The sequence below is a fragment of the Penicillium soppii genome, assembly GCF_028829465.1.
Source record: "Penicillium soppii strain IBT 18220 chromosome Unknown utg000010l, whole genome shotgun sequence".
Taxonomy (NCBI): domain Eukaryota; kingdom Fungi; phylum Ascomycota; class Eurotiomycetes; order Eurotiales; family Aspergillaceae; genus Penicillium; species Penicillium soppii.
In genome coordinates, this window is record NW_026643240.1 from 3662564 (window position 1) to 3688162 (window position 25599).

Genomic DNA, 25599 nt, shown 5'->3' on the forward strand with positions numbered 1-25599 from the left:
CGATACTAACTTTGCCTCAGATAAGGATCCCTGTATATTTCGTGCCATCCCCAAGTGGGCCAACACGGAAGCGGGGCTGAAGTGCGTATGTTCCCGTTTTTTGTATCTAATTACCTGCAAGACACCTTGTTGTCACTTTAGATAAGACAAGAGTATTATGGGTCTAGAAATCCATATGCAGCAGCGCGCGAAATGCAATTCGGAGGGGATATTCGTATCGCGGTCAAATGTTGCCACATTTCAATCAGGCATTCTAGAAAATTTCTCTTGCCTCTGGCACATTAAGCTGAAACTTACTGGTGGACTGAGCTGTGATAACATGGCGTGCTCTTATCATCCACCAATGCTAGCAGAGAGTATATATAATCACCTCGTTGGTCGAGGTTCAAGATGCATCCTCTAGGGTCATTTTCGATTGCCCGGGCGTTTCCAGTCAGCGCCCCTTTTCTATGGCAAGAACAGCCGACGGACTGAGTCGGTTGAAAAACAGGAGAATAAACCAGCTTCCTGGTATTAGGTGTTGATATCGGTGTCTCCATTCGGAATGGCCGAAAAAATCATGTCTTAAATTGCCTCCCTAATCGCACGATGAATCTCTGAATCTCCATCCACTTGGAGGGTATTGGGGGGGAACTGCCGTTCGAATTCGGAGTGCTGATCATTGCTAGAATGGATGTAACTTCTGAAATGTATGAATTGTATAAAACCCTTGCCTCCCGCGATCATGCGGCAATGCTATGCTTATCTCCCTAGCCTCGTGCAGGCCACAAAATTATAGAAACAGAGTTCAATTTTGAGCGGCAAGGACGTGTGCGACCTCTTCTGCGATATTGTACTGTGTGATATTGCGAATGTGGTTGAACATCAAACTCGGAAAAAGTCCTGTAGCACTCATTGTCAGTTAAAATTGAGAAAAGGATTGGTAGAAGGACTTGCCCATGAGTTTCATAAAAGCGTACATCGAATACTCTTTGATGATTCCCATTTGACGCTTGCTCTCTTGCGTATTTTTCGCAAAGTCCGAAATTGCCTTCACGTGTGGTTGACGAAGGGCCATGTACGATTTCGCGGCTGCGTTAATTGCTTTCTTCCGGACCTCTGCCGTATCCTTCACAGCACCGCCCTTGCGCATGTAATGTGCTAAAAATAGAGCCAAAGCCTCCACATCCTCCAATGCCTGTGAGGAGCCCTGGCCAGAGCTTGGGGGGAGTGCATGTGCCGCATCTCCTACGAGAACAACCCCATCACGTTGCCATGTTGCAAGAGCAGGCGAAGTCCATGTTGGGTACAAGTTTTGAACACTGAGAGACTGAAGAACCTTTTGAACGACAGGCTCTTTCCACGTTGCATGTCTTTTGCGTAACTGCTGGGTCACGTCGGCCATGTCAAGTGTTTCGCGATCAGGGCATTTTTCGATCTCGTAGGTTGACCACCACGCGAGCGATTCGCCTGGCTCAGATACATTGTATGGGGAATCCCGATTCTTAGCTTGCTTGTCACTTTCAGAGAAAAAGTATCCAAAGAACCCGTTCCCGCCGAAGATAAAGTTCATGGATCCTGGTTCCACTAGCCCTTTGACTTCTTCTGAAGGTATGAATCCACCGACACCAACCAGACCCCTTCAAGAGAATTAGCAATTTTTTTTCTAGTTTCTCTTACCATCGGAGGGAGTATTAGAGATTTTGGCTTACTCATAATTGGGTGGATATGGGTCTTCTTTGGCATTTGGAAAAAGTGCACGCCTCGCCGTACTCCGAACACCATCGGCACCGATCACCAAATCCGCTTCCACAGAAGAACTTCCATCCGCGAAATGAATCAAATTTTTTGCATCAGACTGGGCCACGACTCCACATATTCTCTTGTTGATAATATGTTCTGATGGAACCCGCACACGCAATGCTCGCCAAAAAGCATGACGGCTAGTGGCAACCATGTGCAGGTTCCTAGGGTTCTCGGTTTCATTGTCTGTACATGCGCTACTCATGCTGAATAGTGGCCAGCCATTCTTGTTCTTCATGTTAGAAGTGGCTGTAACGTATCCCCCTCGTACGATATCTTTCAACAAATCCTCATCGAGACGCTTTAGTACGTTCAAGCCGTTGGGGGCAATACCTAGTCCACCACCGACAAGAAGCGTCGATGAATGGGTATGCTCTTCCGCTCTCTGATCCGCTGTGACATCAAGGTCCGTGTTGTAAGCTTCATAGATCACGATCTGATGGTCGTCAGAACCGGCAGGTTTCGGAAGATGCTTTTGCAACTCCAGGTAAGCCGCGCACCCTGCAATACCACCACCAACGATAATAATCTTCATTGTATGAGTTCAAAGACAAAGATAGTTGCTGAGAACAGTGCGAGGGAATGAAGATTTGGAAGCACCAACCTCACTTAATAAATACTTCATGGGCCACATTTAAGGTTAGCGTATTGAGTGGGTCCCCGCAAAGCTAACCGTATGGGGGCTAGATCTCGTAATACAAGCCAATCATGTGAGCGTAGTGGATTCCTCTTCCTAGTTCTCAAGTGGCCATTGTTGTAGAAAGGTTTCACTTGATTTCTCCTTGAAAGATCAGGCAGCAATGTGGAAAGGACAGTTCCGTAGTTCCGTCCATTTTCATGTTATGCCCATATTGAGTTGATAAATGTACGATGCTACATGCCCGAAAAGCTCGGTTGAACTGTCAACATCTCCATCATCCCGAACCGAATTTCTTCCATTTTGCAAGCCTGTCGCTTGTTTCTGCAATGCTGGTGCCCATGATTTGATAATTCGGAGTGGAAGTTCGACCATAAGAGATCCCCGCCCAGCTGCGGGGCTTGGGGTTGCCGCGATGAATTCTCTGGCGGATTGAATCGACTCCAGGTGCTTCTGAACGCGATTCTCGTAAAGATATGCGGAAGAGGATACAAGATAGAGTAGCCGTAGAGCGACCACGCTTGTGGCGTCGTATAACGACCCCAAGGCAGCTGTAGGCATATCTGAGTGTGGGAGTAGCGGGAAATGATCGGGATCGATGTATTGATTCATTGCTGGTTCAATTCTGGAATTCTGCCATTGGATTGAATCCACTTCAAGAGGGCCAGCTATCGAAACGCATTGTTTCCACCATGTATGAAGTTGTGAAATTAAGCTGAGGGCCATGGAGCTCAACATTGTTATCAGTGAGTCATACTCCTCCGGCGTACTTTTGATAAGGTCTTCCGCAACTGAAAGACAGGGAAGCATAGAAAACAGAATATCAACAAACTGGTCAAACGCAGTTTTGCTGTGGATCTCAAAGGGGATCTCAATCCATGCAGGTGATGCAAAGGCATGCTGTTCGCTTCTGAAAATCGCCCTCGCGAACTGTAACGGGTTATAAGCTTCGTGTGAAAGTTGTCATGAATATGTTACAGAAAACTCACAGTCAAAAGCCTCAAGTGGCGAAATAGCTGATGTAAAAACCCATCTCGGCAACCCTCTGGGCCGCACGTTTCAAGCATCATTGCAGCACCTTGTACGTGGTGAAACCAGGCCCCATCCGAGGTTCCCGCCAAATTTTCGAAATGCGTGAGCATCACCGTAGCACAGATAACATCATCGGTAAAGTGAGTAGCCTTGTGAGAAAGGAGATATTGTAAGCCCTGCAGGGCCGTAGAATACCATCTGCAAGCTTCTGTCCGAATAGAGATATCTTTTGCCAAAGTACCGTAAAAGTACATCGACGCGGCCCGTATAGAATGTTTCACCAGATAATGACCTGGGGGTAAAATCATCGGGCCGAGTGCATCAAGCCATGTCGGTGGTTGTCTCGATGAAGTTGGAGGTTTGAAACCAAACGACTCTATAAAATGCGACACGAAGAGGTGGTCAAATATATCTGCCCGATTTGGCTGATGGGAGGCAAAGACCGATGGGATCAAAAGTGTATCCGTTATAAAAAGAGGGTTGTTACTGCCGTCAAAACGATGCTTGTAGTCCACTGATATATCTTTCTTGAGAGGTCGTTTTGGTGGGGATGGCACAGCATGAACAAAAATTGCCCCTGTTCTAGCGCCAGAGCAATGCAGTCCCTTCTTCACACATTGCTCGCACTCTGGAAGAGCTTCATCACACTATGTAAGACCAAATTAGCAAATTTGTGTCATAATTCCTGACCGGTAAAGCACCTTGAGTTTGCGCCGGCGACACTCAGAACAGCCCTTACTTCTCCCTGGGACATTGACCATAGCCTCAGCTTGAAGAATCGCGTACGTCAAATTTGGTCCTTGGATATCAAGTTGTGGCGAAGAGTGCTGCTGCACCAGAATAAGTGGATCATCTACCTTGCCCAGACCTCGGAGTCCTCAAGAACATAACGTAATCTGCACGAGCCGCCACCCTATATATACTTATAGATGACTATCTTCGCAGAATCGTAACCGTAGATGAGATGATCCAAATACTGATAAAAAAATAAATGAGCTATGTTCGAGCTGGATTTGATGTTATTTTTAGAGGTTGTGTGCCTAGGTATTAGAGCGTTCCAATAAATCAGAGACACCAGTTGACAGATATAAAATTTTACGATTAAAAAGGAATCAGGAAGTAACTTCGAGAAACGCTGAAAAATACCAGGAAAAGGAAGAAAAAGAAAAAGAAAAAAATGCATAAGAAGCTAACAATAATGAACTCAGCCCGATGGTTGTATCCCCAGGCCGTGATCTGGCGAGTATATACTTCGAGTCAAAACAAGAAAAGCCTTGGAGATTGTTGTCAATGAGACAAGTCCATATACTAGAAAGTTGTAACGTATGAAGAAAATTACATTGGCAAAAATGCGTTGTTTCCATGTGGGTTTGCAGATATCAAATAAATTCCAAGAATAAGGTGTTAAAAAGAACCAACCATGTACTGTTTATCCTGTTTACATCAACACACAGCAAGAGTTTTGCTTTTTAGCCTGAGATTGAGAGTGTCAGTAAGAATATGTAGAGGTTGCTTTCGAAATGCATACCTGGGTATAGAACATCTTGCTCTGAGCTGACAATCCATCACTCTTCTGCACCAAGGAGTCGATCTTCTCACCACGCTCCAAAACACTCTCAATCTGGAAAACATTAGGATCGCAAACAACGTCTCTTTATTACAACATACCGTCTTGTGAAGAACAATCTTTGTTTCGTCAAGCTCCTGCTGGATCTTCATAATGCTGTCGGCCTGGGCTGGGTCCTGGTACTTGACGATATATTCCTTGAGTGCCGGCAAAGGGCACGCATTCTCACGCAGAGAAGGATCAGAGAAAGAGGTACGCGGGTGCTTGGCCAGGAACTCGTCCACGATCTTACCCAGCAGCTGGTGGGCCACTAGGGCAGGGTAGTCACCATCTGTAACAATCACACCAGCAACACCCTCGGTTCGACCGTAAGCGTGGAATGTGTACGCCTTCTCTTCAATATCTTGGCGCTGGCCTGGCTTTGTTTTCTCGGCGACGGTTCGGTTGAAGAGCATCAAGAATTCATCGTAGCTATCGAGCGTCGGGAGGTTAATGACCTAAACGTGTAGGCGGACTTGGATATACGGAACATACTTCTGACGAGTGAAGCGCGAAAAGCTAGGAGTGTCAGCAGCAGTGTTCGTTTGATTGCAAGGTTCATATACACGCATACCTGCTAAGGTCCTTTTCCCCGCATAGCTGAAGAGCTGGCTGGGTGTCGTTCCGGAAAATCTTGAAGTAAAAGATCAGCAACAGGTCGAAGCTTTTGTTTCATCAAGTCCACCAGAAGTAAACATACGCCCATATACAGAATCTTCATGATGGCTACGTCGTCGTTGTCCGCACAGGAAAGGAGGCAAGTAACTGTCGGGGGTGGGGCGTTGGATCACAATAGGTGGTTATCCAGATAATGTTCTGATTTCAAAGAACCAGACAACTTCTTTGTGACAGGAAGTCAGCGATAAGGTGAACTGAAGTGGCAAAGTAGAATGACAAGAGTGAAGCCTAAAGCAAGGCTTCTGAGCTGCTGATAACAATGATGGCACTGGACCCTCCGCAGCGGCAGCGGTACACCGCTCTTGTCATGCGACCGACCGAGCCCTGCGGGACTGCCCTATGACTACTTTTGGCTCTTTGGATCCCCTCATTCCTGGGCATTTTCGCGTTCTTTAGCTTATCTCATTTTCAAAGTGAATCCTACAGTATCTTATGTCCAAAATGGACAACATCGCAGCTACCGAATCGCAGTGGCTATCGCAGCTGGCGGCCATGCGTCAGGCTATTGCCGATCTCAAGCTTCCGCAAAATATTAACCAAGAACAAATCGGTTACGGAAGTGATATTGATCTGGACATTGATGATGATTATTCCTCACCTGGAACAGTTGACGATGTCTGGGATATCATCAGCTCGGATGACGAAACCTCAGACGACCTCGACGACCTCGACGGATCTCACCTCGACCCTGGATCCTCATACAATCGGTTTTGGTTGGAAGACAAATGTCAGGGTATAGCCACGCGCAACTCGAATATGAACGCGTCAGAGCTTGCTCAGCAGCTCATTGCCACTCTAGCTGCTGACAGCAATGACGAGGAGCTCCAAATGTCTCTGGCTGAGATCGTCGGATTCGATGACCTTGATCTGGTTATCGAGCTGATCGCGCACCGAGATGAACTTCTGTCCGACAAGGCACCGCGCTTCGAATCCCAGACAGATGGTCTTATGGCTGGCAAACTCCTGACACGAGCGGAAAGAGAGCAGGCACTCCAACAACGCGACTTCGAACACAAGAATGCGATGTTGATGCCAGCACAATCCCGATCAGAGCCTGCCTACCCGCATGTTTTCAAGCAGCACACCTCTGGAAATATGCTTTCCGCTAATGGAAAGAAATACGGACTACCTCTTGGAAGCAAGTTGATTGAAGAACCAACATACACCGAACACGCGATTCCAGCTGCCAAAGTTGGAACGCTAGCAACCGGCCAGAAGCTGGTAGAGATTTCCGGGCTAGATGGTTTATGTCGAGGCACCTTCAAGGGCTACAAAGCTCTTAATCGTATGCAAAGTTTGCTGTACGATGTCGCTTACAAAACCAGCGAAAACATGCTTATTTGCGCGCCCACCGGTGCGGGTAAGACGGATGCTGCCATGCTGACTATTCTCAATGCTGTCGCAAAGAACACGTCTCCAAATCCACTGGAAGCCCCGGAAGCAACTGAATTTACCGTCCAGGTTGATGATTTCAAAATTGTTTACGTTGCTCCTATGAAAGCTCTAGCCGCCGAAGTGACAGAGAAATTGGGAAAGCGGCTGGCCTGGTTGGGCATCAAGGTCCGCGAACTGACTGGTGATATGCAGTTGACCAAGCGGGAGATTGTGGATACCCAGATCATCGTCACCACACCTGAGAAATGGGATGTCGTTACTCGAAAAAGCACTGGAGATACAGAGCTTGTGCAAAAAGTCCGCCTTCTTATCATTGATGAAGTTCACATGTTGCATGATGAGCGAGGTGCAGTCATCGAATCATTAGTTGCACGTACTCAGCGTCAGGTCGAAAGCACACAGTCGTTGATCCGTATCATTGGTCTATCTGCCACGCTTCCAAATTATACCGATGTGGCCGACTTCTTGAAAGTCAACAAAATGGCTGGCATGTTCTTCTTTGATCAATCTTTCCGACCAGTTCCCCTTGAGCAGCATTTCATTGGTGTGAAAGGAAAGCCTGGCTCCAAGCAATCCCGTGAAAATATTGATAGTGTTGCATATGAGAAAGTCCGTGATATGCTGGAAAGAGGCCACCAAGTCATGGTGTTCGTTCATTCCAGAAAGGATACCGTCATGACCGCCAGGATGCTGAAGCAGCTGGCGGCCGAGGAGGGCCGCGAGGATCTATTCAGCTGCCATGATCATGAGAACTATTCCACAGCCCTTCGTGACATGAAGCATGCGCGGGCAAAGGAGCTGCGAGACCTTTTCGCTAGCGGATTTGGCACGCATCATGCCGGAATGACCCGTAGCGATCGCAATTTGATGGAGCGAATGTTTTCTGATGGCCTCATCAAAGTGCTTTGCTGTACCGCCACTTTGGCCTGGGGTGTCAATCTTCCCGCAGCTGCAGTAGTCATCAAGGGTACTCAATTATATAACCCTCAGGAGGGTAAGTTCATTGATTTGAGCATTCTTGATGTCATGCAAATCTTTGGTCGTGCCGGTCGTCCACAGTTCCAGGACACTGGTATTGGTTTCATCTGCACGACCCACGACAAGTTGGACCATTATCTCTCTGCCGTCACTGCACAACAGCCCATCGAGTCGCGCTTCTCCGGTCGGCTTGTTGACAATCTGAACGCCGAAATCGCATTGGGAACAGTTACCTCTGTGCCAGAAGCCGTGCAATGGCTCGGCTACTCGTACCTCTTCGTGCGCATGAAACGCGAGCCACGAAATTATGGAATTGAGTTTGCTGAGCTCCGCGATGATCCCATGTTAGTGCAACGGCGGAGACATCTGATCATACAGGCTGCACGTGTGTTGCAAAAGAGCCAGATGATTATCTTCAACGACAAGACCGAGGATCTCAAAGCCAAGGACGTCGGTCGCATCGCAAGTCAATATTATGTCTTGCAGACCAGTGTTGAGATCTTCAATAGCATGATGCGCCCTCAGTCCGGCGAGGCGGACGTGCTAAAGATGATCAGTATGAGTGGAGAATTTGACAACATCCAATCTCGAGACAGCGAGTCGAAAGAACTACAACGAATCCGCGAGGAGGTTGCACAGACTGAGGTCGCTGGGGGAAATGACACGCCACACGCGAAGACAAACCTCTTGCTTCAAGCCTATATCTCTCGCGCCAAGATTGAGGATTTTGCTCTGGCCTCCGACACCGGATATGTTGCCCAAAATTCCGCCCGTATCTGTCGCGCTCTCTTCATGATTGCATTGAACCGTCGCTGGGGCTATCAATGTCAGGTCCTGTTGTCCCTTTGCAAGTCGATTGAGAAACAAATCTGGCCTTTTGATCACCCATTCCGCCAATTCGATCTACCTCAGCCGGTCTTGCGGAACCTGGACGAAAAACTTCCGGCCACTTCCATCGAGTCAATGAAAGAAATGGAGCCTGCGGAGATTGGTCAGCTTGTTCATAATCACCGCATGGGCAACACACTATCCAAGCTTTTGGACAATTTCCCTACTCTTAGCGTTGAGACGGAGATCGCGCCCCTCAATCGCGACGTTCTTCGTATTCGCCTTTCTATCTACCCTGAGTTCACTTGGAACGACCGTCACCACGGTACATCAGAGTCCTTCTGGGTTTGGGTAGAAAATTCGGAAACCTCAGAAATCTACCATCATGAATATTTCATCCTAAGCCGGAAGAAGCTGTACAATGACCATGAGCTCAACTTCACCATTCCGCTTTCAGACCCTCTTCCGAGCCAAATCTATATCCGTGTGATTTCCGATCGCTGGCTAGGCGCTGAAACTGTCAGTCCGGTTTCCTTCCAGCATCTCATCCGCCCGGACACGGAAAGCGTCTATACCGACCTTCTCAATCTTCAGCCACTGCCTATTTCGGCCCTCAAGAACCCGATTCTGGAGGAAGTGTATGGACAACGCTTCCAATTCTTCAACCCGATGCAAACTCAGATCTTCCATCTGCTTTATCACACGCCGGCCAATGTTCTTCTTGGCTCTCCCACTGGTAGTGGAAAGACTGTGGCTTGCGAGTTGGCGATGTGGTGGGCTTTCCGCGAGAAGCCCGGCTCCAAGGTTGTTTACATTGCACCTATGAAGGCTCTGGTTCGCGAGCGTGTTCAGGATTGGCGCAAACGTCTGACCAGTCAAATGGGTCTGAAGCTAGTTGAGTTGACTGGTGATAACACACCTGATACACGCACAATTCGGGATGCAGATATTATCATTACCACCCCTGAGAAATGGGATGGTATCTCCCGTAGCTGGCAGACCCGTGACTATGTCAGAAAAGTTAGCCTGGTGATCATTGACGAGATTCACTTGCTTGGCGGTGATCGTGGCCCGATTTTGGAAATAATTGTTTCCCGAATGAACTACATCGCTTCTCAATCCAAGGGATCTGTTCGTCTTATGGGCATGTCCACCGCTTGTGCAAATGCTTCGGATCTGGCCAACTGGCTTGGTGTCAAGGAGGGTTTGTACAACTTCAGACATTCAGTCCGTCCGGTCCCCCTCGAGATCTTCATCGACGGGTTCCCCGAACAGCGAGGCTTCTGCCCCCTGATGCAGTCGATGAATCGCCCAACTTTCCTTGCGATCAAGAATCATTCCCCAGAGAAGCCAGTCATTGTCTTTGTTGCTTCTCGTCGTCAGACACGTCTCACCGCCAAGGACTTGATCAACTACTGCGGTATGGAAGACAACCCTCGTCGGTTTGTGCGGATGTCCGAAGACGATCTTGAAGCAAACCTCGCCCGGGTGAAGGATGAAGCACTCAGGGAAGCTCTCAATTTTGGTATCGGGCTGCATCACGCTGGTCTGGTTGAATCCGACCGCCAACTGGCGGAGGAACTATTTGCCAACAACAAAATCCAAGTTCTTGTTGCTACTAGTACTCTCGCCTGGGGTGTCAATCTTCCGGCCCATCTTGTGGTGGTTAAGGGTACACAGTTCTTCGATGCGAAGATCGAGGGTTACCGTGACATGGACTTGACCGATGTTCTCCAGATGCTTGGTCGTGCCGGCCGTCCACAGTTCGACACCTCTGGTATCGCGCGCATCTTCACTCAAGACTCTAAGAAGGCCTTCTACAAGCACTTCCTTCACACCGGTTTCCCCGTGGAGTCAACACTGCACAAAGTTCTCGACAACCATCTTGGCGCTGAAGTTTCCGCTGGAACTATTGGTACGCAACAGGATGCGTTGGACTATTTGACCTGGACATTCTTCTTCCGCCGGCTACATAAGAACCCATCCTATTACGGCCTGGAAATCGCGGCCGAGGAACAAAACACCATGGCGGCTCAGGCCATCGCTCAAGACTTCATGGTTGATCTGGTCGGAAAATCGCTCAATGATTTGGCGGAATCATCGTGTGTTCTTGTCGACTCGGCGACCGGAGAGGTCGATTCTACTCCATTCGGCAAAATCATGAGTTACTACTATTTGTCGCACAAAACAATCCGATTCCTCATGTCACACGCCAAGCGTGACCCGACTTTCCAAGATGTCCTAAGTTGGATGTGTTCTGCAACTGAATTCGACGAACTGCCTGTCCGCCACAACGAAGATCTCATCAATGGCGAGTTGGCGCAGAATTTGCCCCTCTCTATTGATTGTATGGGCGATGCCCCCCTGTGGGATCCACACACCAAGGCCTTCCTTCTGCTGCAGGCCTATATGTCCCGGATCGACCTCCCGATTACAGATTACGTAGGAGATCAGACTTCTGTGCTCGATCAAGGAATTCGTATCATCCAGGCGTCCATCGATGTCATGGCTGAGCTTGGATACCTTCCTGCCTGTCAGATGCTGATGACCCTACTTCAGTGCATCAAGTCAGCGCGCTGGCCCGAGGATCATCCTTTGTCTATTCTGCCAGGCGTGGGAACCGAGAAGCCGCCCAGTGGCCTGCCAGGCACTCTTGTCTCGCTCGCGTCCCAACCCGCCGCTTCGGTCGCTGCTTTGGTCAAAAAGCTGCAACTGCCGTTCAACTTCATCCGTGCTGCTTCTCATCTGCCTCAGCTGTCCATCGCAGTTGCTAGTGTCTCTGCGAAGGGCGTGACTGTGTCCCTCACACGGCGGAACCCACCGACCACCCCGGAATGCAAGGTCTATGCACCTCGATTCCCTAAGCCTCAAACCGAGGGCTTCTTCTTGCTCATCTGCAGCGCTTTGCCCAATGGCATGGATGGTGAACTCCTCGGTCTGAAGCGTGTCTCCTGGCCGCCGGTAGCCAAGCGCAACGGCAACGGCAAGGGCAATGCCGCTGCTGGCTCTAGTCGCGGAGGTTCTGACAACAATAAGAAGAGCGGCCAGTTGACTGTTCGTTCTTCGGTCAAATTCCCTGAAGGAGTCCTCGTCGAATCTTCGTCAGTCAGTACTGCCGGCACCGCCCGAGTGAATATCAGGGTCATCAGTGACTCTTATGTTGGGATGGCATGGACTGTCAACAACGTGGAAGTGAACTTGGAAACCGGCATTGAGACCCAGAGAGTGGCCGAGTCCAGCATTCCTCAAAAGGACTGAACTCAATCCAGGCTCTAAGAAGTGAACATTAAAACAAATCTATGTAAATACAAACATGGTCATGACTCTAACAATCACAAAGAAATCGAAAACCACTTCTTCAGAGCCTTGAACCTCCCCTCATCATCTTCATAGGAATCAATCACCCTCGTCCGCCCACCCATATTCAACTTAATCAAATTGTTCACCATCATGATCTTCCCAACAACACAAACCTCTTCGTTTGCTCCCTCCCCCCTCTCCTTCTATCAAAGGCAACCCCTCAGTCTCCCCGCTCCTCACAAACTTAACAACAACATAACTCCCCTTCTGCACAGCATCCCAACTTGTAAACCGATTCACAACCTCAAAGTCATCCTGAAACCACTCCAGCTCCGCAAACGCATAGAACGAATTCCACGGCCTGTCCGCCCCATTACGATACTGATAGATCCACATTTTCTGCTCCCTCCGCATTTGCTTCGGCATGTTATCGTAGATCAGTCGTACTTCCTGCAGTCCCAAGTTCTGCGTTACCTGCCCCGACACCAGTGGGAGTGGACTCAGGGGACCGTCACCACCGAATGCAGCATCCAGATGGTATTCCTTTCCGCTTGGGAGTCGAACAATGTTGACGATGTGCGTCCTGGTCTCTTTAGCGCTTGTGCCTTTTGTAACCTGATACGCAGATGATACCCACCATCCTTTGAATTCCCCTTGTGGAATACCGTCTATCCGTTGCCGGTTCCGGACCCCCGTCATGTATACTGAGAAGCCTAGGCCGCGGAGCATGTGGTGGAAGAATATGCTCACTTCTAAACAATAACCGCCTCTGCATGTTGGGGCTGTGTCATTGCACCCGATGACTTTGGTGTAGATTCTTTCTGGGTGGATTTCTGCCAGCTGGCTAGTCGAGTAGTGGCATGTTAGATTGTCGTATGGGAACCGGGTGATTTGGCAGCGGAAGAGGTCTTTCAATGCTTCTTCCGTTTTGGGGAATGATTCCGGGTCGTTGAGGTGTGCTTCATATGTATTTGGTAGAGCGATATATTGCAGATATTTGGTTATTTGCGCCGGTGTGTAGGCGGACCCCATTTTGGTTTCCATTGTGTTGATGCTTTGGCATTTTGGGAGATTGAGTCTTGATTAAAATAGTGAGCTATGTGTTGTTCGGCTGAGATTCGTGAGTCATACCAAAGGATCACAACGCCAAGATCAATACATAAGTTACTTTGAATTGAGTTTAGATCGATTCGCCATTTCATACTATAATTGAACAAAAATCCAGGCTGATTGGCCTGTGGTCGATATCTGGATCTCATGAAGCCGCCCTGTGGGCATCTACACTTCCTACAACTAGCAAGTCCATCCGAAGGGACGATGAACAACACACATAATTACATAAATATGTATACGTAGAAACCAACGCAATCCAGGCCTAGAATTATAACTATATAAAATAATAAAAAATAATAAATCGCAATATGAAATGCTATGAGGCAAAGGGGAATCAGAATCCAGGCGAAAAGAAGAAAAAGATAAAACAAAACGTATCGAATGAAGGATAACGATAGATGTCACAGACACTCTATCCTCAACTCCTGCGAGACACCAGGCCGATGTCCCAAATGCGCGTCCGTAATCTGCGGCGTCAAAGCCCGCCGCTGCCCAAAACGCTCCTCCGCATCAGCTTGGGAACCCCGAGCCCCAATAGGAACAAGCATGTGGCGCTTCGCGCGGGAAACAGATATGGAGCGCGCAGTTGAGACTTCAACACGCGGGATCGCGCTTGGGATCTCTTCAGTCTCTTCTGGTCCGTCGAGACTCTCGACTGCGTCGACGAATGGCATTCTTGTTGAGTCTGATGGCGAGATGCCGGATCTTGGGCCTGTGGAAGAGGATAGTGGGGACATTATTCGGTCGATTTTTTCTTGAGTTGGGTTTAGGTTTGAGGGTGGGCTAAGGGCTGTGCTGGATGATATGTCTTTTGCTGGTGGTTGGGGGCGGTCCTCGGTTTGGACGCGCAGGCGTGGGCGCGTGGTGGCTTGGGGCTTTTGTTGGTCTAGCCATTTGTCGATGCGAATTTTGGTGCTTGTCTTTTGTGGTGAGACTACCTGGGGTTGGATTTCTGTTGCTCGTGGTAGGGAGTCTTTTCTGGGTTGGATCGATTTCCATTGTGCATCCTGCGCTGTTGGGTGTTGTTTCTGCGATTTGACGCTCTGCTGTTGCTGGACTGCTTGCGGTGATTGAAAGTTCTTGTGTGGTTGAGAACTCTTCTGTAAGTGGTTAGGTTGCGGCTCTGGCTTGATGGCTGGAAGAGGCTTGTCGTAGCTACTGGAGGACCTCGGGGTACTCGAGGTTGCAATAGAAAGCTTTGGGATGACGGGTGACTCGAAGGAAGAAAGACTGTTCTTCTTCGAGCCGCGACGGGAATGTTGCGCCGGCATCTTTGAGGGACTTTCGACTGGCAGTGTATTGGCTCGTATTGGGGGGCTGGGCCCACGAGAGGAATTCTGTGAGATATTCTGTGTACCGAGTATTTGGGCTGCTTTGGACGGTTGTGATGTGGGGAATAAAGTAAAGCTTGACCGCGCTGGCGATGTTGCCCGACGTTGAGGCATTGGGGGTGGCACGGGTTTTAGAAAGCCCTGTATCGGATTGGTTAGTCTATCATCGTTGATTGTAGATCATGTATCATACATTTGCATTAGGAACTTGAAGATTGTCCAAAGTTTTGGCCCTTCTGGCCAGCAGCGAGGGTCTTTGGTTTTTGTTGACGACATGGCCAAACATGACACTGTAGCGCTCCATTTGAACATCTGGGATATCAACGCTCAGTAGAGGCCCTTGAAGGCTTGGCTGTGGCTGTTCCTTGGGTGTTTTGTTTCCACTAAGGGAGAACTTGCGACTCCTTTGCGGATTTTGGTTGGTACGATCTTGCGTAGGATCAACCTCAAGCTTTGGCCACTCGTCCGTCGAGCTCTTCCTCTCTTTGGTCTTTTGTGGCTTCTCATACATTCTATACTCGTGTTGAGGCTTCGGTTCGCCACTTTGCATCTCGTCCTGGTGAGAAGTAAGGGCATTCTTTGCCTTGAACAATCCACCAATCTTCTTCCATTTGCTCGGTTTGTGGGTGAGACCATTTTGTCCTGGGGCGAATATTGAAGTATCAAATCGGGGTGGTGGCAGAGCCTCATCTTGTTTCAATAGCCCTGGACTACCTAGTGCAATGCCAATCATATGTTGCTCTGTCGGGGTCCGAACAATAGATGGAATGGCCTCGTCTGGTGGGGCAGCAACATGGAAGTCGAATGTAGCACTGTGACTAGGTAGTGGTCTTCTAAACCATCCATCTCCTGGAGAGGGTTGGCGAAAGTCCCATTGTCCAACGGTGGTATCTTGGCGTTGTGCAGCCTCATCTAGAGGATGAAGGTCATTGCGAGGCAAGGCATCGGTATAGGTCAACACAGGAAATGAGATAGTCTCGGTTGGTTGGGTACGAGACATGACAGTTGTCATTCCTCTAGTCATCTCTTACTATACTGAAATCCAGCCCGGTAAATCGTTGTAAGATAGGAACAAGCAAGATATATTAATAAAAGAATGATCCCAGATCATAAAAGAAGGATATGGACCTTCCAGAAGGCCTCGGTCTCAAACAGAATGATTGAAAATCAAAATCAAGAGCGAGAGACAGTAGAAAGTTAATATGAAAGAAAGAGGAATAAAAAAGAGAAAGTGGCAATGTAAGAGTCTCTCTCATAAGTGGAGTAAATTTGTTTAATGGACTGCTGTAGGAAGTAAATGAGACCAAATGCGGGCTGAAGGGCAAAAATTAAATCAATCAATTCTCTTCAGTCCGAGGGCCCAGATTGGACCAGCTCTTGAATCCTCCATGCCGAATTCCTGCTAGGTCGGCGCCAGATAGTGTCTAGTCCGGGGCTGAATTCGACCAACGAAAGGTGAGAAACGCGACCAAACATCGCAAAATGTGCTCTTTTTGAATTCGAGGGGCGTCTCAGCGCTAGCATCGGAACTTGTGTGAGATGCTTATTTCGCCTAGAGCGAATGAGCGCGGAGGTTGCGGATTGATTAGCTCGCTACCACGTTGGTAAGCCAACGAGTGTCTCCGCAGTGGCCGAAGCTATGCAGGAGGCGTGTTTCACCCTGGGAGAAATTGAGACACGGAGGCTTGACCCTTGACCCTCAGGGGGGATTGGAATTTGATAGGTCAAAGCAAAGCCATCAGAGATATGACCATTTAGAGTCATATGGTGTTGGGTATTTTTCTATTGTGCACGGATGACTGTTGATCTTAGCTGAATTCATACAAGATTAAATCTTTTGAAGCTGAGAATTGTGATGCCAAGGCTATGTCTGACACCAATAATGTGTCTGGTTTTGCGGTGTTTCAAGAAGGGTTTAGGATTAAGACCTTTGCTTGAAGAATTTTAAGACTCTCCAGGACTACTTAAGTAAGACTGCCACACGCTTGAGTAAGATTGAGTTTGAAAGGTCTGAAGGGTAAATGGCGGTCAAGTCGGGTTTATAATGGAATCCTCAATAATTTACAGAAGATAACGTGTTCTGTCTCATTTATTATTCCGCTATGTATTCCTATATATATGTACGAAGTAAAGAGGATCGACAGTACATCCATGGACGCCATGTTATATGTATGACATACATATCCCTTGCCTTCCAATGCTCCAAACATATTATGTTATTCTAACTATTTCCTCGAGATAAACACTGGTAAACACTGGTAAACACTCACGTTGACAGAAATACCCTGTCTCCACCACTATATTGAGCAATATCTGTCCATACATTGAGTATATCACTATTCTCAAAATATTGATATTTTTAATTATTAGCAAATACGCAGCAATTACTTCACAAAACAATTCAAATAACAGTACACAGTACAAAGATCAAAGACTGAAAATAAGCTGTGCAAACGGTCTGATCGTCATAATATGGCGGGGTCTTCTCCCGACCGCCACAACAGAATCCCCCACTACTTTCTTTACTTCTCCCACAAGCTCTCTCCTTTTTTCTTGTATATTCAACTTTCAATCTTAAGGTGTGTTTAATACTCTCCCTACCTTCTTCCTTTCTGCTCTCCGTCAAGAATCAACTCTAACCTCCTACAGCGTTATTCTCTTTTATTCACAGCCATGGGCGATCACGCAGCAATTTGGCAAAGTATGAATCACAGCTCTCCAAGTCTTCTCTTCAACTCGCTAATCCCTGCTCTATCTATATAGGCTATGTCGACTCAAGGTACATTACCCCTCGACCCTAAACTTCTCCCACCGGCCTCGACAACTCTCCGGAGATCTCCAGAGATACCCCACCTCAATGTCGACATCCGAGCTCGCCGAGCTCGCCATTCCTACACTGGTATACTGACACCTCTTTTACAGCCTGATGGGCTCGCAGCAGTTCGACAAGGCCGGCATCCTTGCAGTCGACTTCTCCGGCCTCGTCGCCAAGACCCCCGGCTTCTCCGTAAGCTCCTCTATCCTCTATCCACCCGGGCCCTCTAAAACCACAACTAATCACTTCAACTCCAGCTGTCCCAGGAAGAAATCAACTCCCTGATCACTGCCTACACTGATGAAAGCAAAGCATACGCCAACGGCTTCTCAGTCGCCGGTGATAAATTCGTCACTATCAAGGCTGACGAGCGCAGTCTATACGGCAAGAAGGTAAGCACAGGGATCCTGCTGTCATTTGGTTCGGTGCTGATATGTGCTATGTGCATGTACAGGGTAAGGAGGGTATCATCATTGCCCGCGCTTCCTCTTGCACCATCATCGCCCACCACGGTGAGGCTGTCCAAACTACCAACGCCGCGACCGTCGTTGAGAACCTTGTCGATTACCTCAACAAGGCTTAGTAAATTCGATCAAAATACGTTCGTGACGATACCTACATGATTTGATGAGTTGAGGAGATGTTTGTGAAGAATAGGAAATGAAGGAGCATTCGACTAGCATTCGACTAGCGTCTTGAGATGCACTTTTTCGGGCTTGGGGGGTTTCTCGCTTTCCACGTAGACGTGGCTGCAATGCACAGTTGGAATTGGCTTGTACCATGCACAATGTAATCCGTCTATTTTCTAACATGCATATTAACTGATCACTGCGATCAAGGGAGGTCATTATTAATTACATAATTCGGAAGGCCGTAGATGTATCGTGTCTGTTCTGTGTGTACAGAAGTTTTCGGACATGTGTAACATCGGATATCCTAGTGAGGCGCCTGATATAAGGGTTCAGGTAGCCAGCCAGGATCTCACCATTTCAAAATCATACAGGGAGTTCGGCGTTGCTCCTGCCACCTGCAAGGACTTCCAGTCCACGCTGGATATAAGGTCCTATCACGGGAATATTCCCCGCGAATTGACCGATCGTAACCAGAAAATCCCCAAACAAGATGAACAGGCCGTAGAGTTCTGTCAAGAATCCAGCCAAGGGCCAGCGGAAGAGGATGAGGAGGATACCAGCGGCAAAAGCGGCAGTTCCCTTGAGCTTTTGCGGGCGGGTGAAAAAGACAATGGTCTTCTGGACACCAATGATGAGAGTCAGGCCGATGAGGAAGAGGATCTGGTATTGTTAGTTGCGTTCTTGTATATTGGAGCGTGTGGCGTACATTTCCCATTGCAAGTCTATCAGATGCAACATTAGCAATCAGGTCACAAGTATAATGAATTGTATGAAGCAGACATACAATGATCGGTCGAAAAACATCAACACTCCTCCGAGTAGGAATAGTCCACCTAATCAAACTTTGTCAGTCCTCGTTCTTTGTGATTTGCGATAACACGAATTCGTACCGGCCGAGCAGAAGACCACACCGATCTCTATGATATATATTAGCCAGCGTTCTTGGTCATTGTTGTGCATGTGCTATTAGTGCACGCGGCAGCCGGAATAGTGAATGCGACTGACTCTGGTTCTCGGTTAACCACATGCTAGGCATCTTGTTGTTTTTGAGTCGAGCAGCAGGTAGTGTATTTTCTGAGAATTGCGCAAATCCTTCTGGGTCAATCGAGAGTATGCGACTGTGTTCGCTTGGGTTTCTGGCCAGGTGGTCTTTGTGGTTGTTTGGGGAGGCAAGGCAGACGTTTGCGGCAGTGGCGGCAGATAGAACGTGTGGAGGTTATAGGGGGAGTTGCGAGTTGCGGAATTGGACAAGATTGAGGCTGTTGCAAAATTCCTGAACACACTCAATAGTAAAGAACAAAGCCAAAGGTAACTATCAATGCCCAGAGTAAACAAAGAAAAGGCGAAACTCGAAAATCGGCCATTTCTGCCGCGTAATCCACGCCAAATCTAAATGTAGCAGGCGGTAACTCCAGGGCTTTATCACCGATTTCTCGTCCCTCGTCTTTTGTCTTTCAATCTACAACTTCTGTACAAATTACATTACAATTGAGGTGATCTCTAATGATGTGATTACTTCAATTGAATAGATTTTGACTCAAGTATAACGCCAAATTTATTGTTATTACAAGTGGGAGAGCTTCCCGACAACTCCAAAACTCCTATATTTCCACGCCGCGACGACAGTCTCTTCTTGATTCTGTAACTGGTGCCCTGTCCCATGGGGTGTCGGTAATAGTCGAGTGCACTCGTGCAAAAGGCGAAGAGCAACTCATTGATCACGAATAAGCCGGAGCGCTTTCTTGAGCCTGTCTCGAAAGGGGCATGGTGGGGTGGAAAGGGCTTGACTGTGTTTGGTCGTACATGACGATTCGTAGTGTTTTCGTACATAGTTCTAATTCAATTAATTAGGTCCATTCTGACTTTCCATGGCCTTTCGCTACATACCCTTTCGCGTAGGATCTCTGATTAAGGGATTGAGTGTCGACTTCTACCACTTTACTTCAGGATAGTGTGCGCACCGCGAGCCTCCAGGTAGTTCTCGGGTACTCCCTGTGCCAGTGTTCGGATCACCTTGAAGATCTCCTTGTCGTGGTATCGTAGTCGGGTCTTGGGGTCGGTGTATGGTCCACTCAGACCAGTGATATCGCAGTAGTGATGTTGGTGGGCGGGACTCAATGAGGGCGCCGATTCAATGTTGGTGTAGGTGACCGCGGGTCCGGAGGGGAATGTTGCCCGAGCGTTCCTCTCCAAGACTAGAGTAGACAAGTTCTGAGTAGCCTGGGAGAGATTAGGGGCAGCCCCTTCTAGCGGAGTCTGTGTCCCATCGGTGACGGCTCCAGATGTACCCGGGGTGGTTGCGCCCGAGTTGGCCTGAGTTGCCATTACTGATGCCTCCTTCCTGGTGGCCTCTGAGATAATTTGCTTAACATTCTTGTTGCGGCGTTGGGATGGCTTCCAGTGAGGGTTGCGGAAGGACTTGGGGGCTTGCGCAATGTCCAGGGTGTTCAGTAGCTGCTGGTGAGCTTCATCGTTGGCAGGGTTCGGTGGAGGCATGGTACAGAATGTGGCCTAGGTTTTAAAGGTGGAAAAACAGCTGTTATAATTTTATTATAACCAAAAAGAAATGGTGAATCGTGGTTTATATGCTCACTTTGAATTCTTTGGACCCTTGGGAGGCTTCAGGAAGTCTGTATAGCTGCACGTGATCGCATTTTTATGCTGTCCAAACAAACACCTTCACGTCTATCAACCAACACAACATCTCTCAATCTACAGCCATGGTATTTATTTCACATCTGTTACCATATTTATAAGGCACTATGAAAGTTTTGTTTCTGATATCGTACTAGGAGAGCCCTCACGAGCATCAGCAGACTGTGCTGTTGTCCCGCATTATTGGCAATGTCGTATGTTATTAACCTCATTTGGAGACTTGTTATACTAAAACTCAATGTAGGAGAAACTCAATGAAGCTATTATGGTCATGAACAAAGGCCTGCAGGTGGGATCAAACCTCCTCAGGTGCATATATGGTGATACTGACTCTTTGTAGGAAGTCAATATCCAGAATATGAACGTCGAGCTTGTGGCGCAGATGTTCAAAAACTATCAGTCTAATGTTCTCTTCCATCTTGAAGGTGTGCCAGCTTTCTATATGCTCTATCTTTTTCTCTTCCCCTGCTAACACCCTATAGCGACGGAGAACCTCAAAGAACCCTCTTAAGCAATACGTATAACGAAGAAATGTGTGGATGAGATCCAATTAGTCAACGATACCGGCTTTCATATTCAGTCTAAATCTATCTTTAATAAATATCAGTAATTGTCTCTAATATGGCGTAGTTGCGAGGAGTAGTGAGATAACTAGTAGATAACCTCCATTCTTGGCATACTGCGAACTTCAATCCGCATTTCGCGTCACCCCCTTCTCAACGCAGAGGCTTTTATATACAAACACCGGGATACCCCTATATTTTCCTTCCATGCAGTAATCTTCTCGCCAATAATCTTCAATCTCAAAAGCTCCTCCGGAGCGCAATCCGCCATGACGATTACCTCTGTAAAGAGCCTCCTACCAGGCCGCATTGCGTCCAATGCCTCCGAGAACCGAACAGAAAAGCCTCCCCCACAGCTTCATGGCATTACAGACTTCCCCTTCAAAGGCTACCAGCCTCCGCAACCTGAAGGATACCAACAAAGCCAAGCCCACCCCGATACCAGTGCGATTGTCATTGACAATGGTAAGGAATTTGATACGACACAGTTTTCTGAGGTTTCTTGCTAATCGACATGCTTCTTGCGCAGGCTCTCATCTCGTCAAGGCCGGTTGGTCATTCGACAAAAATCCTCGATTCGCCATACCCCCCGTCATGAGCCGATACCGTGATCGCAAGCTTAATCGCCAGTGCCAATTCATCGGATATGATGCTTACGTCGATGCGACTACGAGAGGACAACTGCGCAATGGGTTCGACCCCGGCTCAAGTGTTGTCGGTAACTGGGATGTCATGGAAGGAGTGCTGGACTATCTGTTCCTGAAGCTGGGCGTGGATGGTGCCAATGGCGGCGTCGGTCGTCCTATCTTAATGACCGAGCCGATCGCCAATATGGCTTATTCCAGAAAAAGTGAGTAGATATATTGGTCTGATGCGGTGCGGTGGGTGCTGACTCTTGCAGTGATGAATGAAATCCTCTTCGAATGCTACTCTGCGCCGTCAGTGGCATACGGTGTCGACTCGCTCTTTTCATATCGCTACAATGGTGGAACGGATGGGTTGATCATTGATTCGTCGCATACCTCCACCCATGTTATTCCCGTCATGAACTCGAAACCCGTCTTCTCCAACAGCTCTCGCCTCAACTGGGGTGGCCTACAAGGATCTGAATATCTCATGAAGCTTATGAAGCTCAAGTACCCGACCTTCCCGACCCGCTTAACAGATGCCCATATGGAGGAGATGGTTCATAACCACTGCTACGTTGCACAGGATTACAACCGCGAGTTGAGCACGTTCCTTGACTGGTCTGGACTCGAGGACCGCGATCATGTTATCCAGTTCCCCTTCACAGAGCACGTTATTCAGGAGAAGACGGAAGAAGAGCTTGCCCGGATTGCTGAGCGCAAGAAGGAGAGTGGCCGTCGTCTCCAAGAACAGGCCGCGAGAATGCGCCTGGAGAAACTTGTCAAGAAAGAGCAAGAGCTGGAATACTGGAAGGAACTGCAGCTCAGACTGGAGAACGAGAATAAGAAAGAAACTCGTCGCCTTTTGGAAGCCGAGGATCTGAAGGACGAAGCCGCACTAGACAAATTGATCCGCGAACTGGAGAAGTCTATCAAACGTTCGCGCAACAAGGACCTGGGTATTGAAGAAACCGAGGAGCAGCCTGAGGAAATGACATTCCCCATGCTCGATATTCCGGATGATCAATTGGATGAGGCCGGTCTGAAAGAAAAACGACACCAACGCCTCATGAAATCTAACGTTGATGCTAGACAGCGCGCCAAAGAGGAGAAGGAGCGCGAGAAGGCTCGCATTGCAGAAGAAGAGCGTCTGGACCGCGAGGAGCGCGAGAACAACTTCGAGAGCTGGATTGCCAAGCGTCGCGGCAACCGCCAGGTATGTTTGAATTTCAAGAACACATTTCCCATTTCTGGACTAACATCTACTAGCGCATCCTTCAAAACATTAAAGATCGCGACCGTTTTACGGCAGATCTTGGAAACCGCAAATCCCTCGCTAGTCAGATGCGTATGAAGACTCTAGCCAACCTGGCATCCGACGGTCCCAAAAAGCGTCGCCGCGGTGGTGATGACGATGACTTCGGTGCCAACGACGAGGACTGGGGTGTTTACCGCACTGTTGCTGTTGGTGAGGCCAGTGATGACGAAGAAGAGGAGGATCTTAACGCCATGCTCGACTCCGCTGAAAAAGAACTCCTCGAGTACGACCCCGAGTTCAACGAGAATAACACATTCGCCGCACAATCGGACTGGACAAAGAGTCTTGTGCACGCATTCCTTCGTGGACCTTGGCCTTTCGATCCAGAGAGCCAACGCGAAGCACACCAGCTTCATCTGAACGTTGAGCGTATCCGTGTTCCCGAGGTCGTTTTCCAGCCCTCTATTGCTGGTGTTGACCAGGCTGGTCTCATTGAGATTGTGGCCGATATTATTAATCACCGCTATTCAAACCCGCAGGACCAGTCTCGTCTGCTCAAGGATGTCTTCTTGACTGGTGGAAATACTCTGTTTACTGGCTTCGATGAACGCTTCCGTAAAGAGGTTCGCGGGTTCTTGCCTGTTGATGCTACGCTGAATGTGCGCAAGGCTACGGATCCTGTCTATGATGCTTGGAAGGGTGCTGCTCAGTGGGCTTCTGGTGGTGATTTTGGTCGGTCTTCTGTTACGCGGCAGGAGTATTTGGAGAAGGGTAGTGAGTATATCAAGGAGCATGAACTTGGTAATGCTACGTGGTGATGGTAAATTAGCGAGGTTGAAACACCTCGGGCGCACTGGAGTCGAATGGTTACTTACCCGGCGCGGACTGGGGCATGTTTATTTGATACTTGGATATTTATTGCAGAGTTAGGAACGCAAGCGGATCTTTCTCTATTACTTTCTTGCGTATTTTCGCTGGCTAATTCTGTTTTCTCAAACTACCTATGTGTCTGCTTTGCACCAAACCTCCATCTATATTTCTAGGCTTTGCATGTTTGTCATGTCCATAATCCGTCGTCTCAAACACCTACCAAAAAGACCATGCATGCATGTGCTAAATCACTTACTCTTACGAAATTTCCATTTGTTTAGTCACAATTCGGCGAGTTCTATATTCTATCTACCTCAATGAATTCTCTCAGACATGACAATATCCACGGCGTTTTGATAGCAAGGGACAACATTAGCCAAATTATTGGCTTCCCCAGAATGAGACACACTCCTTGCATCTGTCCCTATCAAACTTGCATCAAGTTGGGGGTCTGAGACATTCGATCTGGGGTAGTTATTATTACAGTTATAGCCGTTGAGGTAAACATTATATACACAAGCCCTGAAGATGAACAGGCTTTTTGTTCTCGGTTAGGTCGGAACACTTTCAGACCAGGCTTTGCACAACATGATCAGTCGAGTTTGACATCCTTGCACAGGCGAATATGATCTTCTTCGTAGGTTACACGTTCACTGGCGTTGACATCGTTTTTCAATAATCATTAACGATCATTAAACGCACTTGTCTCACCCTCTATAATCATCTCCTCTACAACCTCACTCTGAATACCCATCTCAAGGGATGATGCTATCCCTGGATAACCTTACTCGCACGAAGAAGCCAAAAATAAGGCTGGAGCCACCGTCGATCATGGTTTATGCAGGGAATACCCCGCTATTGGGTGCTTCTGCAGGTGATTTTCGGGTTCTATGTTTCTTGTTGGCTGCTCTTTTTCTTTCGTTTCGGTTTTTTTGTGGGCGGGTGTGATATACTGTACTATCCCTCACTCTGATTGGTATTCAATGGTCACATCACGAGATTATCAAGGCATTGGATATTCCGCAAGCTGCCGACTGGACTGATGTTGTCTGTGTCTTATTTGCTACATGTGTATGTACTTATTGAGTTGGGCTATTTCCTTGCTCAACTGAGATTGTAGATCTTCTCGTATTGATGCCCATGAAGGTCACAGACCTAGATCGACGTGGACACAGATTTGTGCAAGCAGTTTGACCTTCGTATTGGATACAGTTTCAATAGCTACATAGAAAGTAGTTTTATTCACAAGGGCCGCTTGCAAGGGCCGCAAGGGAAAGTTTCAAAACAATAGATCGGAAGGGATTGGGATATGGTCCAGAAGTACTCATATGATTATGACTGCATGCAGGCCATGACGCATCTGGGGAAACGCCCAGGCTTTCTTGCTTTTCGTCCTTGCTGGCCCTGGCCCTGGACTGTGATGAACCTTGTTGCATTGTGGCACTAGTTTTGTTTGTTTTCTTTTCTGGTGATATGTATGGTCGGTCGATACTGGTAGAC

At 48.0% G+C, this 25599-nt stretch overlaps 11 protein-coding genes across 11 annotated transcripts; 4 read left to right on the plus strand and 7 right to left on the minus strand.

Moving 5' to 3' along the window:
- Nucleotides 1–901: 901 nt before the first annotated feature.
- On the minus strand, nucleotides 902–2317 carry N7529_012062 (FAD-dependent oxidoreductase; the record flags this gene model as incomplete). Its single annotated transcript, XM_057247588.1, has 2 exons — nucleotides 902–1619; nucleotides 1692–2317. The coding sequence occupies 2 exons, from the start codon at nucleotides 2315–2317 to the stop codon at nucleotides 902–904; spliced, it is 1344 nt and encodes a 447-aa protein (XP_057092937.1).
- A 300-nt stretch (nucleotides 2318–2617) lies between these two features.
- Nucleotides 2618–2980, minus strand: N7529_012063 (uncharacterized protein; the record flags this gene model as incomplete). Its single annotated transcript, XM_057247589.1, has 1 exon — nucleotides 2618–2980. The coding sequence occupies one exon, from the start codon at nucleotides 2978–2980 to the stop codon at nucleotides 2618–2620; it is 363 nt and encodes a 120-aa protein (XP_057092938.1).
- A 1909-nt stretch (nucleotides 2981–4889) lies between these two features.
- Nucleotides 4890–5778, minus strand: N7529_012064 (palmitoyltransferase YKT6; the record flags this gene model as incomplete). The annotated part of the gene is made up of 6 exons (XM_057247590.1): nucleotides 4890–4925; nucleotides 4980–5072; nucleotides 5120–5489; nucleotides 5553–5576; nucleotides 5632–5690; nucleotides 5758–5778. The coding sequence occupies 6 exons, from the start codon at nucleotides 5776–5778 to the stop codon at nucleotides 4890–4892; spliced, it is 603 nt and encodes a 200-aa protein (XP_057092939.1).
- A 398-nt stretch (nucleotides 5779–6176) lies between these two features.
- N7529_012065 (RNA helicase SLH1) lies at nucleotides 6177–12194 on the plus strand (the record flags this gene model as incomplete). Its single annotated transcript, XM_057247591.1, has 1 exon — nucleotides 6177–12194. The coding sequence occupies one exon, from the start codon at nucleotides 6177–6179 to the stop codon at nucleotides 12192–12194; it is 6018 nt and encodes a 2005-aa protein (XP_057092940.1).
- Nucleotides 12195–12365: 171 nt separating this feature from the next.
- Nucleotides 12366–13268, minus strand: N7529_012066 (uncharacterized protein; the record flags this gene model as incomplete). The annotated part of the gene is made up of 1 exon (XM_057247592.1): nucleotides 12366–13268. The coding sequence occupies one exon, from the start codon at nucleotides 13266–13268 to the stop codon at nucleotides 12366–12368; it is 903 nt and encodes a 300-aa protein (XP_057092941.1).
- A 482-nt stretch (nucleotides 13269–13750) lies between these two features.
- Nucleotides 13751–15704, minus strand: N7529_012067 (uncharacterized protein; the record flags this gene model as incomplete). Its single annotated transcript, XM_057247593.1, has 2 exons — nucleotides 13751–14821; nucleotides 14874–15704. 2 exons carry the CDS (start codon nucleotides 15702–15704, stop codon nucleotides 13751–13753), a joined length of 1902 nt encoding a protein of 633 aa, XP_057092942.1.
- A 1902-nt stretch (nucleotides 15705–17606) lies between these two features.
- pfy1 (profilin) lies at nucleotides 17607–18078 on the plus strand (the record flags this gene model as incomplete). Its single annotated transcript, XM_057247594.1, has 3 exons — nucleotides 17607–17687; nucleotides 17753–17887; nucleotides 17950–18078. 3 exons carry the CDS (start codon nucleotides 17607–17609, stop codon nucleotides 18076–18078), a joined length of 345 nt encoding a protein of 114 aa, XP_057092943.1.
- A 412-nt stretch (nucleotides 18079–18490) lies between these two features.
- On the minus strand, nucleotides 18491–19163 carry N7529_012069 (uncharacterized protein; the record flags this gene model as incomplete). Its single annotated transcript, XM_057247595.1, has 5 exons — nucleotides 18491–18787; nucleotides 18834–18849; nucleotides 18912–18960; nucleotides 19018–19044; nucleotides 19133–19163. 5 exons carry the CDS (start codon nucleotides 19161–19163, stop codon nucleotides 18491–18493), a joined length of 420 nt encoding a protein of 139 aa, XP_057092944.1.
- Nucleotides 19164–20065: 902 nt separating this feature from the next.
- Nucleotides 20066–20623, minus strand: N7529_012070 (uncharacterized protein; the record flags this gene model as incomplete). The annotated part of the gene is made up of 1 exon (XM_057247596.1): nucleotides 20066–20623. The coding sequence occupies one exon, from the start codon at nucleotides 20621–20623 to the stop codon at nucleotides 20066–20068; it is 558 nt and encodes a 185-aa protein (XP_057092945.1).
- A 224-nt stretch (nucleotides 20624–20847) lies between these two features.
- On the plus strand, nucleotides 20848–21293 carry N7529_012071 (DASH complex subunit DAD4; the record flags this gene model as incomplete). Its single annotated transcript, XM_057247597.1, has 5 exons — nucleotides 20848–20850; nucleotides 20920–20976; nucleotides 21027–21071; nucleotides 21123–21207; nucleotides 21265–21293. 5 exons carry the CDS (start codon nucleotides 20848–20850, stop codon nucleotides 21291–21293), a joined length of 219 nt encoding a protein of 72 aa, XP_057092946.1.
- A 321-nt stretch (nucleotides 21294–21614) lies between these two features.
- Nucleotides 21615–24047, plus strand: N7529_012072 (actin-related protein ARP5; the record flags this gene model as incomplete). The annotated part of the gene is made up of 4 exons (XM_057247598.1): nucleotides 21615–21810; nucleotides 21875–22195; nucleotides 22247–23187; nucleotides 23241–24047. 4 exons carry the CDS (start codon nucleotides 21615–21617, stop codon nucleotides 24045–24047), a joined length of 2265 nt encoding a protein of 754 aa, XP_057092947.1.
- Between the last annotated feature and the right edge of the window lie 1552 nt (nucleotides 24048–25599).